Raw genomic sequence first — 14,845 nt, 5'->3', positions numbered from 1 at the left:
CCATAGGAGAAAACAATCCCCAAAGTTGGACTGGTGACAGACATCTGCCAGCACTCGAAGGAACAGAAAGCTGGCTGAGTTTTAAGCTTACGGTTACTGGAGAACTCCCCGAGGAGGCCCTGAAGGTGTTTCCAAGTAGCCAACGCAGGGTGGAACAGCCAAGCATTGAGAGACGTCCAAAGCGGGCACTGACACGACTGCTGCTGCCAGCATCAGAGGACCCATGGTCCAGCGCTGTTCTTGCAGCAGTCACTATTCCCCACGTGTTCTCTGCTGCATGTTCCTGTTTTCCCATACATAGAAATCCAAGGAAAAAGGGCACGAGTCACCTCCTCCAGCAGAGCCTGACCGTGGTCAGCCAGTAACCGCGGACACACGTACCGCGTCTTTGGCCTTGGGGTGGGTCCTGAGGTAGTAAACACAGTCACTTGACACGGATTTGCTTTCAAGGCTTCATTTTTGGGCCTTACGTGGTCTCACTATAGTCATGAATGTTCCGTGTCCTGTTAAAGTCAAAGTGATGCTCACGTAGCCGGTGACAAGGCCTGGGCGACGTGGCTTGTTCCCGGTCACCGTCGGAAACGCCCTCGCTTCGGAGAGCTCGTGGGACCTCGCGGGCTGGCTGCTGATGCAGGAAGTGTGAGTGAGAGAGAGCAAGGTCTTTGTTTACTCCCCATAGAGAAAGCTGAAAGGGTTCTGAGGAGGAAAAATTAGAAGATGAACAGGAGTCAGTTCATGACAAACACACTGACATTCGAGACAGACATTTTGAGTTGTGTAGCTTGGCAGTAACAGTCTGTCCAAGGTTATTTCCTCTGGTTTTGAGAACATGTTTTACTGGACAGTCTCCTTTGTCAGCAATCTGCTGCAGTGGATAGGAACATCAGACACAGTTTCAGTGAGAATTTGTAAAAAAGGCTGCCTGGGAAAAAGTCAACTGAAAACCAATCCATTTATGGGGGAAAAAAAAAAGTCTTTTGGAGATTTTTGACACTCAGGGCAGCTCAAACAGACTGTTTCAATTTCTTACGTGGAGCTCGAACTCTTGGCTAACAGATCTCCTTGAAACACGTGCAGAAGAACATATTCCACACGAGACTGAGAAACACCATTTCTCTAACAGCACCCGCTCCCACTCTTGGGTACGGGATGCGAACTGAGGGCTAGTTCTGAGAACAGCTGGAGAACAGAGGAGCCACTCCACCAACCACGGTCACCTGAGGAACAAGCTGCGTGCCCACTGCCAAGGGCAGAGCTACTGGGGAAGATAAAGCCACAAGGGAACCAGGGACACTCACCGTTTATCTGCTGGGAGGGGATTTTCTTCTCGCTTATTTTGTCGTGGTTGGTCAGGAAGGCAGATATGTCTCTGTCTGCTAAGATAGTATCAAGAGCGCTGGCTTCACGCTGGGTGCGTGCTGTGTACGTTTCCTTGGGCATCTGCACCATGAGGTTGGGGAGGGTTTGCTCCAGTGTGTCCTCCTCTGTGATGTAGGCGTAGGGACAGTACTCACGCGTCCTGGAGTAGATGTTTGCGTTGTCGTAGCAGTCAGAGCAGATCACCAATGGCGCGGCACCACCTGACAGACAGGACAGAAAAACAATCAATCTCAGAGAGGATAAGGACAGTGGATTTCCACAGGCTCTTTCACATCTTGGTATGATCATGTATTACAGTGGCAGAGTTTGAAGGGTCTTTACACAGTTAATGCAGCAACAGAGCACTCGCTTGGCTTTACTGAAGAAGTCATGTGAGAAATGCCCGGAGTTGTCCCACCACCCAAACTCCACAGCACTGCCCTTCCAAGGCTGACCTGGGAAAACCATGGCCACAAGCAAGAGCAATCTCATGCTTGCTCTCCTCTTTCAAGGGCAAAAGGGTTCCAGGGCTGTTCCAGCCAGCTCTGGGTACCCACCCACACAGGCCGACGCCTCGGTACCAGACTGGCATGCTGCATGGCCACACACCTCAGACCACACTGTAAAGTGGTCGCTGAAATGAGCTGGTCCTCAGCTCCGTCCTGACACAGACTCTAGTGCAGCAGGACTACAAGAGGGAATGGATCGTGGGACAGAGGTGGAAAACTACACTGAAGGATCACTTGAGCGAGCCAGCTTGTGTAAGGATTGGATGGCTCCTCAGTGTTTGGATAGCAAAAACCAGCATCCCTGCATACTCAGTGACTCAGATATCCTGAAAAGCGTCCAGTCGAGGCAGGGAAATAGTGCAGACCCTGTAGTTACAGTTGTAGCATACAGTGGACTGTCTGGCAGAGGCAGTAATCTTATGCCAAGGACAAAAGGTACAGCAAGTCATCTCCCAAGTGAACTTCATTTCCACCTCTACTGCCTGGACTCTTGAGATGCCAAAGGAAAGAAACAGCATAAAAATCTACCTTGACATGTAAGCTAGGAATTCTCTAACGGCATCCCCGCTGTGCCGAACAGACCCCAGCCCCTGAGTCAAAGAGCTGCTGGAGGAACTGTGGTACCCAAGCACCTGAAGGACAGCAGTCATGACATCTACACGCAAGGGCTCTCATAGCAAATGTGAGCCCAGACGTTGCTGGACCAAAAATTAAACGATAGGCACAGAATGCAGAAGCCGTTATAGCAGAATATAAACAAACACCAGAAGAACACCAGGAGACAGCTCATACTCTGAACGATCAATGGAAATTTTCCGATCAATGTGAATTCTTCTCTAGGAAAAGTCACCTTTGATGCTAACAGCAGCACCGAGCCGGACTGCTGCCAGCTCTGAGGGCTACAGCGCGCACTGACAGCTGCTGGAACTCCAGTAATACACGTGAGGGCTTTGCTTACCATCTGTGCCTTTGTGCACGTAGCTACCAGCTGGAGGCATAAGCTGTTGGTGGCTTCCTGCCTCTGAGTTGCTGTAGCCTTCCTGAGGCTCTGACAGTGTCCCTTGGGAGGAGAGATAGCTGGGGATGTCGGCTGGCAGGTTCATCTCCTCTGCAGGGCAGAGTTAACAGTGAGGACACCAACAGCTAGGTGTGAACATTTCAAGCTAGCACCAACACTGTCACCCAGCCCAACAAAAACATTCATCCAGAATTTCAGCTCACACACAATTGTCTTTTTTCCTACCTCAGTGATTAAAAATCCCTGCAGCTAGTTCAAAACTAACAGGGCCGGACCGGAAATTTACACCCATTTTTCCAGGTCCTCAAAACATTTGTTGTAAGTTTATTCAAATCTTTGTTTCCCAACTTTACTGTTTTCCCTCAATGTAATCCAAACCTAGTGTGTGAGGAGTAAAATTAAGACAGTTTTGCTATTTTAAAAAACCTCTAAAATAAAGGAATTTGAGCTAATGCCTCAGGAGATTTTAGAAGAAAATCATCCGTTCTTCAATCTTCCCATCTCTAACGAACCCCGAGATTTCACCACTCTTAACTAGGGTTGGGGATGAAAAGCAGGGCTGAAGGGTGTTGCTTTTGCACTTTACCCGTGTTAGTGATGCTGTAATCTTCACTCTTCCTTCTCATGTGGTAGATGACGATAACCCACACCAGGGATGTCCCCACCACACAGCACACCACGACAATGATCACGATGCCCACTGTGGTCCAGCCATCCTCCTCATGGGTGATGCCGCCCTGGGAAGAGTCGCAGTTGGGGGAAGCCAGGACATTCAGGTAGATATGGCCGCGCTCAGTGCCCAGCGTGTTGGACATAATGCACGTGTACTTCCCAGCATCCTCCAGTCCAGCATCTACAATGATCAGCAGCTGATTTGCCGCAGCAAAAAAATGCCGCTCTGTGACCATCAAAGGGCCATCGTCTTTAGTCCAGTTGAGGCGAGGGGCAGGATTGCCCCCGGCTATGCACTGCAGCACAGCCGTTTCACCCCGTGTTACTGTCCTGTCTTCCAGCGGCCTCACAAAGGAAGGAGTTTCTGTGACAGTGGAGGAAAAAAAAACAATAAATTGCGAGGTAACTTCATTCTGCAACACCAGTGTGTACTCTCCGATATTTGAAAATCTGATCTTACAATTGAACCTAAACTTGAGCCACGAATCACAATGCTTGGGAAATCCTATGGATCACTGCAGCAAATGTACCTCAAACATCCCCAGAATGATGCTAGCCACAGTCCGCTTTGTGTTCCAATTCTAAATCTGCACGTGCCTCAATATTAGAAGTCAGTGTCCTCAAAAAACACCGCACTCAAGAAGGAACTGTCCTTCCATTATCACTCGGCGTAGTTCATGTTTCCTGGGAGTAAGCTCGTTCCAAGGCAACACGAATTACCCATCTGCTCTACAGTGCTGGATGGAGACACACCCCACAGATCTCCTCCCCAAACCACTCTACCTTCACTGGCCAGCACTGCAGCTCAGACTCCAGAAATCACATCAAGAGCTGCTCTTTTACTTTAGCCTCATTCGTTAGGACTTAAGCTTGCTCCTTACAGCTAAGCCACACCACCACTGCAGCGGTGACGGGATCCATACGTAAGCACGGACTGGCACATTCACACCACCTACCCAATACGGTCAGCGTGGCATTTGCCGACAAGCCACCCGCAGTATTTTGAGCCATGCAGCTGTAGATTCCCATGTCTTCCATTTTGACATTTGCAATGAAGAACACGTCATCCTCAGGCATGACATGCATCCTCCTCTCTCTCGCAGCAGGGAAGTCCGTGCCACCATCTTTCTGCCAGGAGATCTGTGGGGTCGGGTGTCCCTCTGCAGCGCACTCCAGCCGGGCCATGGCCCCGGTGCGGATGGTGAGGTCCATGGGAGTTTTCAGGAACGAAGGCAGCTCTGGATCCAAGGAGACAGAGTTTCAGTACTTCCAGTTCCAGGGAAAAAGCAGCAAAAGCTCCACAGCAGAGAGGAACTGAAAACAAACGAATCTGAACCACAGCTCTAGTCCTCCCTAAGAGAGGGGGGCAGATTCTCCTGAAGACTGCACAGATCTCACCAGTCGTGTCCAAGAGCCTGTCCTCCAAACACCAATACAGCACCTACTGCGTTTGAGTAAGATGATCTTGAGAACAACATCTCTCATGGGGAAAAGACAGGGAAAAGGTTCAGCCTTCTTCACAAGCCCTTTGCCACACCTTTTCTTCTCCAGTAACAGGGAAAGTGAACTTCCATCTCATCAGCCCCAGTCTGCACCATCTGTTCTGGATGAGCAAAAGTGACACAGGCACCTCTGCTCCCAGATACAACAGGGATCAGTGCTCTACTGACTGAGGTGAACATTGTCTTGGTACCTCCCCTCCCTCACCCGGAATAAATAGAATCATTACAGCTGAAAACAAAGGACTTCGTAACTGAGTTTGCAGTTTCTTTCAAGCCCCATCTGTTATTTTTAGCTTAACCTTCCCTGGCTTTACAAACATGTGGGAAAGGTGCTTAGTTCTGAAGAGACACCAGAGGGAGCTTTTCGTTTAAGAGACTTCTACCTCCACTGAACTAAACGAACTAATTGTGTTCTAATGAAAGCATGGGAGATAGCTGCCCTTTTCAAAAGTGAGCAGAAGACTTTTCACCCACAAAAGAACCCAAACAAAAAAATTCCCTTATTTCCTGTTTTATAAAAGGATGTTTAATACTTCTAAATACCAGTGAGCCTTGTAAGACTATTTTGGGCCAGGTCTAGTGAAAAAGAACTTGGAGCTATTTAAATAAAGCTTTAGGTTCAAAGTGTTTCTCCGTTGTTACCATCACTGCTTACCATTGACAGTCAGCTTGGCTTTGTCGGAATAATTGGAGCCGAAGTGATTGGTGACGATGCACTGATACTTCCCCTCATCCGTGAAATTCACGTTGGAAAGGTGCAGAACCGTGGTATACTCCACCACCTCACCACTTTGCTGCTGGTACCTGGCAAAATTCTCCACCTCTGCATCATACAATACTTCACTGTCTTTGCGCCAGGCAGTGGACATGGGCGAATCACTGCTGCTCACAGCAGTGCACGTCAGGGTCACGTTCATGCCTCGCAGAGCCACGGTGGGCTCGGGATGCACTCTGATCTGTGGCTTAGGGAAATTATCTGAAAAGGAAAGCAATGAGATTCATTACTTTTCTCCTCAACCTGCAATTAATACTGCAAGAAAACTTCCTGAAAACACCAGGTAAGCAGAAAGAAAGCTTTGGGAACAGATGTCCTGCTGGATTCTGCTGTTTTCAGCTGGAAACCCAGCCGAGAAGGAAGATCAGAACCACGCGCAGAGTAAACACTGGAACGATCAGCATCAAAGCGTGGTCCTGAGCAGCACTCTGCATTTCGAACAGCTGTCTGGAACCTGCTATTTTTAGGCCATGCACAAAAACTGTGCTCGGCTGAAGAGCCAGACTATTTTATGAAAGTCTGAGACTTATTTTCAGATCCTTTAAATATCTTGAAGAGCCTTTAAGCTCTACAAATACAGAGCATAACAAGCTGGCAGTTCACTCTATCTCATCCCACTCGAGGAGGGTTATTTCAGCACCTATTATTTCAGCAAAGACATTCTCGCAGGCTCACAGAGTGCTCAGTGTCAGGCACTGCAGCGAGCAGAGTGGAGAAGTGGGTGCTTGCACCTACATAATGATTACTGTAGCCTTTACCACCAAAAGAAGAGAACTGCGTACACACAAGGAAGACTTATCAGACTGCTCATCCAGCAAAGGGAACACCGGACTATTCCCAGGACTGCCACAGACTCCACATGTGACTCTGAGAGACTCTTTGCCCAGTTTTACGTCTCACAGTCTGGTTACAAAAATAAACCGGCTTATGTCTGAAACTGGTGGCAGACACCTGATAAACATTACGGACAGAGCATCAGAAAATGTACCAGCGCATTAACTACCCTGGCCTTGCTGGTATGGACAAGAACCAGTAAGGAAGTGTCAGACGGCCCTTCCAAAGCCAAAGGCATTCACGAGCAGTGAGAATGGAAGCACAATCAGTTTTTAACAGTGACCTAAACAAAAATCAATGCAGCCTCACAGAATCACTCTCTCAGGTCAGCTTCAGTGCTCAAACACAACAAAAGAGAGCAAAGAGAAACACAGTTAAATCCCAAACTCCACAGACCCATGCGTGCACCACGACCAAGACCAAGCACCTCCAGCAGTGCCACAGCCTGATTCCACCTGCACGGATTCGTGATACCATGTTTTCCCACCAGAAGTCATTAAGAATACAAACCACAGACGAAGTCTCCAGGGTCCACGCTGAGCAGGCTTTGCCCGGCCAGCCATTCAGGATGAGCACAGCTCACGTTTACAGCCCGCTGCAGATGGCTGTCGGTGAGCCACTGGGGCAGCCACTTCAGCTGGCAATCGCAAAGCAAGCTGCTGGTGTTCAAAATTCTGCGGAGATGAGGCAAAACAAAAGTGAGATTGAAATTCATGTATTTCACATTTCTACACGTGATTCCATGCAGCAAGTTAAGCATATACATTGAGAAACATCCAGATTCACGGTATTATTTTATACCTGTGAGTAAACATAAAATGTTATCTACATATGAGTGCAACTGACTGGAGAAAGTCCAGTGGCTTAACAAGCTGTGACCTGCCACCAGAGGAGCTGAGCAGCGAGAGGAGAGGCAGGCCAAAAGGCCCAGCTTCTGTCCTGCTGTTGGCACATACATACCGATTGCTCTCGTGAAGACAGAGAAGACAATGAGAGTCCTATCTTTAACACCAAAAACATACCTCCTCAGACTGGTGGATCTCCCAGACTAAGTCCATGTGGCCAAGAGTAACTAACTGAGAAACAGTTTTAAAACAGGTTATGTGATATTCAGAGTTTATCCCATAGAGATGGCTTAGTTATAGGAGGATTGCTCTTGGGGCTGAAGGTCACTTCACAGTACAATACTTTAAATGTCTGAAGATCACAAGAGGCCCTAGCAGCTTAAGCATCTGCTGAGCAAGTAAAATTCTTGTCTAGCTGTGAATTCAGAGACTTTTCCTAGCCCCAAAAATGGGAAGACAAAAACAGGGTTTGCTAACCCCTCTGAAAGATTCCTGATGAATTATTTCTTCTGTTCACTGTCTCCATGCTAGTGCGTGCTGAACCTGCTGCAAACCCCTAAGATACAAAGAATGTAACAGTTCAGCACTGACAGGAAAAATTAGTTTCTACTAATTGTAACTCAAGAAATAGAGGTTATCAAACCTGTAATCTAAATAGACTGCTACCAACTTTGTGTCGGTCATTGCTTTAAAAACACTGCACGATGACAGCAGACACACTTCAGCCAACCGTGCATCGGCTGAAGGATTCTTTACAAGGTAGGACTTGTAAAGGCTCTGTAAATAATTGTCATGAACTTACAGCTCCTTCAGGTGAGCCTGGGCAAATGCGTTTTCTTGGATGGACATTACTGCATTGTTGCTTAGATCTCTGGAAGTTAAACAAAGAGACCAAGTGTGTAAGTTATGATTTCATATGCTACCTTCAGTTAAATTACTGAAAATTTGACAGAGAATACAAGATAGAAGTTGACAAATAATTAAAAGTTCTACAAAGTAAAGTACTTACAGATGTTCAAGTCCTTCAAGACCAGAGAACGCTTTTTTGGTAATTGACTTAATCTGGTTTCCTTGCAAGATTCTGAAAGACAAAGACCCCCAAACCCAGAAACCAGACTGAATGTCAGAATGAGGTGACAAATAAGACCCAAAAGAAGTTCCCTATGATGTTTAACTAACTTTTTTCTAATTCTTGCTGAGCTAAAAGATGAAATACTATTTTTTGAGATTAAAGGATGAACTAATTTTCCCAAGAAGATGGTTTCTTTTCCATTCTTTACATAGAGGTCTGGGTTAGAGATACGTCAGAAGATAATTTAAGTCAGCAGAATGAAGCAGTGATAAGCAGCACTTGGGAGTGGAGCAAGATCTTCCCAATACCAACCTGCCACAATCACACCAGCTCCTGACACTGCACCCTCACACCGAGCTGTTTCTTAAGAGCAATGGCTATAGCTCCACAGGACGGAGCTTCCTACTACACACATGGCACTGGATGAAAAGGCCACAGTCTGAGTACTGAAAAGCTGTTAATACAATAGTGGTTCCTAGTTGCTCAAAAATCCTTTGTTGTTGGGCTGGGTTTTTTTATAAACAATAACTTTTAACCAAAGTAAAGAAGCACAAGAAGTGGCAATTACCACACAGGAGGATTGGGCTACTATTACCGCATTCAGTAATAAATGTGGTCAGATACTTATGCTCAATTTCTTCAAACTGATGCTGCAAAATGATCCAGGGCTACACAGATCCAGTGCTCCTGAATAGGGAACACCCAAGCCTCTACCAAGAAGTTGTAGCACGGCAGTGGAAACACACCAAGAAGAGCTGCCAAGGCTTTCTGCCTCATGTCACTGATTTACAGTTATGCAGCAACGTGCACTCTCCCTCTGCTCTGTGTGCCTGGGAAGTACTGTCATTTCAATGTTTGCGATACATACAGTTTATCCAGCCTGCCAAGTCCCACAAATGCTTCATTTGCATCTTCTATGGCCCAGGAGATCTCGTTGTTCCGCAAGTCCCTGCAGGAGAAGAGCTTTCTCATAAAGAAGCCTTGCAACATCACCACGACCCCTGCCAGAGGCGAAGGGAAGAGAACCTGCTGCAGTACCGGCCAGCTGTGGTGCTCCTGAGTGACACCCAAAGGTCTCTAACCTTTTATAATACTGAGCTCATCAGAAGATGACCATCCTGTTTCACACAACAAGGGAAAACAGAACTGTTCCAGAGCAGTGCTGCAGATGGAACCACAAACAAATTCTGCAGTACGGCCTCTTGATGTGGTGGTTAAGGGCAGACCCAGTCTGACTAGTGCTTGTCAGGTGACGGGCTGTTTACTGGAGCTGGGAGAGGCTCCTCAAGCAAGTCGGGTCCTGTAAGTGAATTAAACAATGCACCAGCAGCATTAACCTTCCTAAGTAACAGGCTGATAATAGCATTAGCATATTAAGAGATTACACACAGGTTACAGTGTGAGGCTGCCAGGCACAAAGTAGCAGATTTCCAGAATGAAGTTGATATTCTGCTCACAAATCTCGTTACCAGCTAATGGGATTTCTGTTTGACCTCTGCACAGCACTTCGGCCCCTCCTGTAGAAGGGCGGTAGAAGAACAGCAAAAGCTATACAGCAGCATGGTTCAGAGGGGACTGAATGCTTTTTAGAGAGAAGGAGAAATTAATTCAGTTGCATTTTTAGCCTGAACAGCATGGACTGAGCCAAGAGTTTCCACCAAAGTCTTGGCTCCTGATACCACTGTCCACAGAAACCCTTGCAGACAGGAGTGTTTCAAGGAAAACGCACCAACGGAAAATAGCGTGTACTGCATTTCCCCAAATATTATATGCATCAGCTTGATGAAGCTTCCAAAGAAGTCACCTGCCACAGAGAGCTGAGTACACATACAGGCAACTGCATCCATCATCTCACAGAACACTGCTTTCCTTGGGCTAATTCTGCCTCAGAACTGCTGGAGAAGGATCAGTGCCAGGCTACTCACAGCATTATGAAGTAAATAACAGGGCAAGATGCACAATCTCAGTGCTGCTCTTAGATACACTTTTAATCCTACTTTGCTCTCATCACCTTGTAGTTAATACAAAGATTTTCAGATCACTCTCGTTAATTAAAGCTACGTTGCAGAACAGCAGCAGTCGCTGAACATGCAGAGAAGTTTACGTCAGCTTTAGCACTGCAACAACCAGTACACAAACAACAATGGAACTAATCCGACAGCAACACGGTATCTCCTGTTGCTTGAAGTATTTTTACACTCCACTACCCAGACCACTTAGCAAAATGAGTGAGCAACCCAGAAGAAAAGCCCCTCATTGTGTGAGCGAGGAGTTGGCTCCTCATGCTTGGCTGGGCAAGAATGCTTGGAGCCTTGTTAATCACCACTGCCCCGTCCTGCGCATTCCAACCCGGAGCAAACGGCCAGCCTCTCGGCTGCTGATGCCCCTGAGGAGCCCAGGAGAACCTACTAATTAATCTGCTCTTGTTCTTTTTCATGCTACTCTAAATCTAAGAAATCACTTTTAATTATTTCATTAAAAGGTTGCATTAAGGTTAACAGAATATGACTGCTTACATAAATCTCTCTGGTGAGTTTGCCTATTTAAGCATTTATTTAATGAACTGACAGAGGGGTTATAAACTTTCACTCCTCTCTCAACTGCTGCTGTTCAGGATGATTAGGACTGCTCAGATCTGCTGGGGACATTTTTTTTTTCTTCCCCCACTAAGAGCCAGGACTGAGTCTTTTCTTGTCAGAAATATCAAACGTTTGCAGCTGCTATGAGAGGTCCTGGTGAGCGCAGAGCAGTGCCGCTGACAGCAAGAAGTAATGCCACACCCCTCCTACACACTGCTCCTGGGACTTCAGCCCGCAAGCAGGGTGGGCTACACCCTACTTTCCACAACCAAGAGTGTTCACTGCTTGATGTCCCAGGCTCCAGCCCTTACAAAACCCTCTGGAATAATGGGAGGTCCAGGCTGACCACTCGCTCCACAACTGGGATTCATATGACCTGACTACCCACACCTTCTTAGAACATCTACGACGTGCAACTTGGGCACTCGAGGTCAGCAAGCCACCGTTTCTCATCACCACTGGAATGAAGTGGTTGGTTTGTTTTAGCTCGGCCAGAATTCTGTTATCTTGGCAGGCCAGAGGATCAGCAGCCCTGCCACATAGCAACGGGACAGCAGCCAGCAGTGCCAGAACATCGATCACAGGGTACATGGTGCAAGATCCATTGTCTTCATCTCCAACAGCTTCACCGCATTAAACCGAGATTTCAACCACAAGTTGTTTGTACTTACAAGGTTTGAAGATTTGTCAGACCTCTAAACACACCATCAGCAAGGTGACTAATGCGGTTGTCACCCAGGTTGAGTTTCTCTAATAAGCCAAGTCCCACGAAGGCAGACTCCTTGAGGCGAGTTAGCTGGTTGTATGACAAGTCTCTAGAAACATTTAACATGCACTTTAAAGACAAGTGGGGGGGGGGAATTAATTCTGAAGATACTATCAAACTTGATTAACTACTACATTTTGATTAATTTGTCTAACAGAACACTTACTTAGAACTAACATACACAGCATCACCACAGGCCTAACGAGGAAATTCTGTACTACTTTGGTAATTCGTTCTTGCTGAATACATGCTGTCCAATCTGTGACTGCAACATGGCAAAATCCCCAGTGAAGAGCGGCCCAGGACTTACAGCTCAGAAAGCCTTTGGCAGAACTCCCACGCATCTGGGCTGATCCTGTTAATGGCATTCTGGCTAACGTAGAGCTGTTGCAACGTCCGCAGACCATACAGCCAGCCCTTGTTTACTTCTGTTAAGTTATTATGTTCCAGTTCTCTAAGGAATTAGAAGAGAAAACATTAGATAATCAATGATAAACAACAGATAATCAATGAAACGTATCTGTACAAAATTTCACCTTGTGGATCTCAAAACGATTTACTGACATCAAGCCTTAGGGAACCCAAAACACATAATTCTATACGCTCCACTGAAACCAAAAGAGCGAACTGCAGCATAGGAAGAACTGAGCAGCAAAACAACAGCTGCAGTGATCCAGTGGCAGAAGTGAACTGCAATCTCTGTTCTCAAAGACCACCACTTTTTTAAGAGTCTCTTGCTAACACACAGCACATGCTGGAGCTCCCTCTGTTGAACAGGCACACAGCGAAGAACCATCCGGTAATACCGGGAGTGCAAATGGAAACAAGCAACCAACAGTCAGCTGATCACCAAGCAGGGAGAAGTTGGGGAGAGAGACAATTATCTCCCCACCTCTGAAGTAATCAGACATGATATCAAAATAATGGGAAAATACAGGTCAGTATCTCAGCACAGCCTGGTTGTAAGGGCAGCCCCACAGGACACAACCCTCCACAGCGAGAGCCCCCGAGGAAATCCCACCACTAGGCATACTCACAGTTCTTCTATATTACCCAGGCCAAAGAACGCTCCATCCATTAGCCTGCTGATCCCATTGCGCTGCATTTTCAATGATTTTAAGGATTCCAGTCCTTGGAATGTAAGACTTTCCACTGTCTTAATCCGGTTCCTTTTTAGTTCCCTTTTATAAAGATGACATTCAAATATTAAGACATCTCTCAATAAGCACTGCTTTGTGAAAGCCAAGAACACATTCCAAGAGGAACCACAGCTGTAACCGCTGTGGTTTTAAGCTTTCAGAACCACTACTTACAGAAACTGCACGTGAGGCAATTTGAAGATCTTTGGTGGAATCACACTGATCCTGTTTCTGTTCAGCTTTACCACCATTAGGGAGCTAGATAAGTTGTCAAGGCAGCCTGCTTCCAGAGTGGCTATTCGGTTGTTACTCAGATTCCTAGGAAAGGAAGAGGAGGAGAGGCCTTTCAGAACATGGAGAATTTTATGAACAGAACTGCACAGGCGCTTCAGAGCGACCACTTCTTATCAGAACTGACGTCCCTCATGAAGTCACATCACCGTGGTGAACTCTGATATACTGAATTGTTTTTCCCAAAGGAATCAGTGCGAGCAGCTGATTTTTACTGCATGCCTACGCTTCAGTTAGACATGGTTAAGATAACATCAACAGTTATCTGCTCAAAACAGGCAGAAACCATCCCACGTCGCTGCTGGCTGAAGCACCTGCACTTTGACAGCAGCAGCTATGGTTTCCCATATGATTTCAGAAAATGCAATACAAACTGGTATGAAAAGTTATTTATTTCAAGCACATTCGTAACTACGTTAGGCATTGCTACCAGTTCAGAGCCATGCAAAGCTGCCTACTTTAGGACAGTAACTGAGAGCAAATGAGGTCTTCAACAAGACTGCTGCAGACTCAAGAGTCCCAGACATAATCACTCACACTTACAGGTACTTCAGCTGCATCCGTGGAAAAGAAGAAGCTTTAATTTCCGAGATAAGATTGGAACTAAGATCTAGATTTTCCAGTGAAAGGTAAACTTGGAGTTGCTCAGCATTTATTTCCGGAATGGTATTGTGTACCCTGAAAAACAGCAGCCACAAATACAATTACCAGAACATCCCACCCTTCAAGTAGCACAACTAGAACAGCTACAGGACTCTGTGTATCAGCTTTATCATCAAGCCCCTGAAATTGGACACATACCACACACTTCAGAGCATTAATTCCTAAAGCAATACCGAAAATCTAACAGCTATTTGCCACCTCAACATATGAATAGATTCAAATTCTGGGGCCTGCAGTCACGCTGTTGCTTGTGGGAACCGTCATTCCTAGACCGAATCCCTCTCCTTCAAACCTGCCTGCCCTGGCTGACTGCATTTTATTGGTAATTTAGGGTGACTTGATTGTCTAACTGATTTGTATTTCTTTAAAGACTGCTTACGAGTTCCTTAAAGCACTTCAGATGAGCGCTATTTCAAGACAAAAGCAGCCATGTTTTCCTACAACTTCATCTTGGAACTCTAACACGATTCTCCCATTTGTTAAACGAGACAGAGAAGTGATTACTTACAGCGAGAGGAGAGTTATATTAGAAGTTGTTTCTCCAAAATACGGAATTTCACTTAGTTCATTGTAATTCATTTTCCTTAAAAAAAACCAAACCAAACAAGATTACTGGCACTGCAAAGAGAAGAAAAACCCTGTACGCAGCAGAAATAACTTGTATCACAGAACCCATGTAACAATTCTGTTAATACCACTCAGTATTTGGCCAATAAAATTCTGTAAAAGCCTAAGTACTAATTTGAACAATTTAATAGCGAAACATGCTGGTCTTCACCATTTTCATGGGTACTGTAACTTAGAATCAGCTTTTGTCAAAA

General features: G+C 46.1%; 1 protein-coding gene across 1 annotated transcript; it reads right to left on the bottom strand.

Moving 5' to 3' along the window:
• Positions 1–466: 466 nt before the first annotated feature.
• Positions 467–14,603, bottom strand: LRIG2 (leucine-rich repeats and immunoglobulin-like domains 2). Its single transcript, XM_010141602.1, has 16 exons — positions 14,533–14,603; positions 13,905–14,039; positions 13,245–13,388; positions 12,969–13,112; positions 12,242–12,385; positions 11,837–11,980; positions 9,455–9,535; positions 8,524–8,595; positions 8,317–8,385; positions 7,180–7,343; positions 5,716–6,036; positions 4,515–4,796; positions 3,473–3,922; positions 2,827–2,976; positions 1,299–1,580; positions 467–696 (listed from the first exon to the last, which is right to left on the bottom strand). Exons 1-16 carry the CDS (start codon positions 14,601–14,603, stop codon positions 467–469), a joined length of 2,883 nt encoding a protein of 960 aa, XP_010139904.1.
• Positions 14,604–14,845: the final 242 nt, after the last annotated feature.

The sequence above is a fragment of the Buceros rhinoceros genome, unplaced genomic scaffold (assembly GCF_000710305.1).
Source record: "Buceros rhinoceros silvestris isolate BGI_N320 unplaced genomic scaffold, ASM71030v1 scaffold21538, whole genome shotgun sequence".
NCBI lineage: Eukaryota > Metazoa > Chordata > Aves > Bucerotiformes > Bucerotidae > Buceros > Buceros rhinoceros.
The sequence above is the reverse complement of the archived record's forward strand: the minus strand, read 5'-3'. Positions and strand labels throughout refer to the sequence as shown.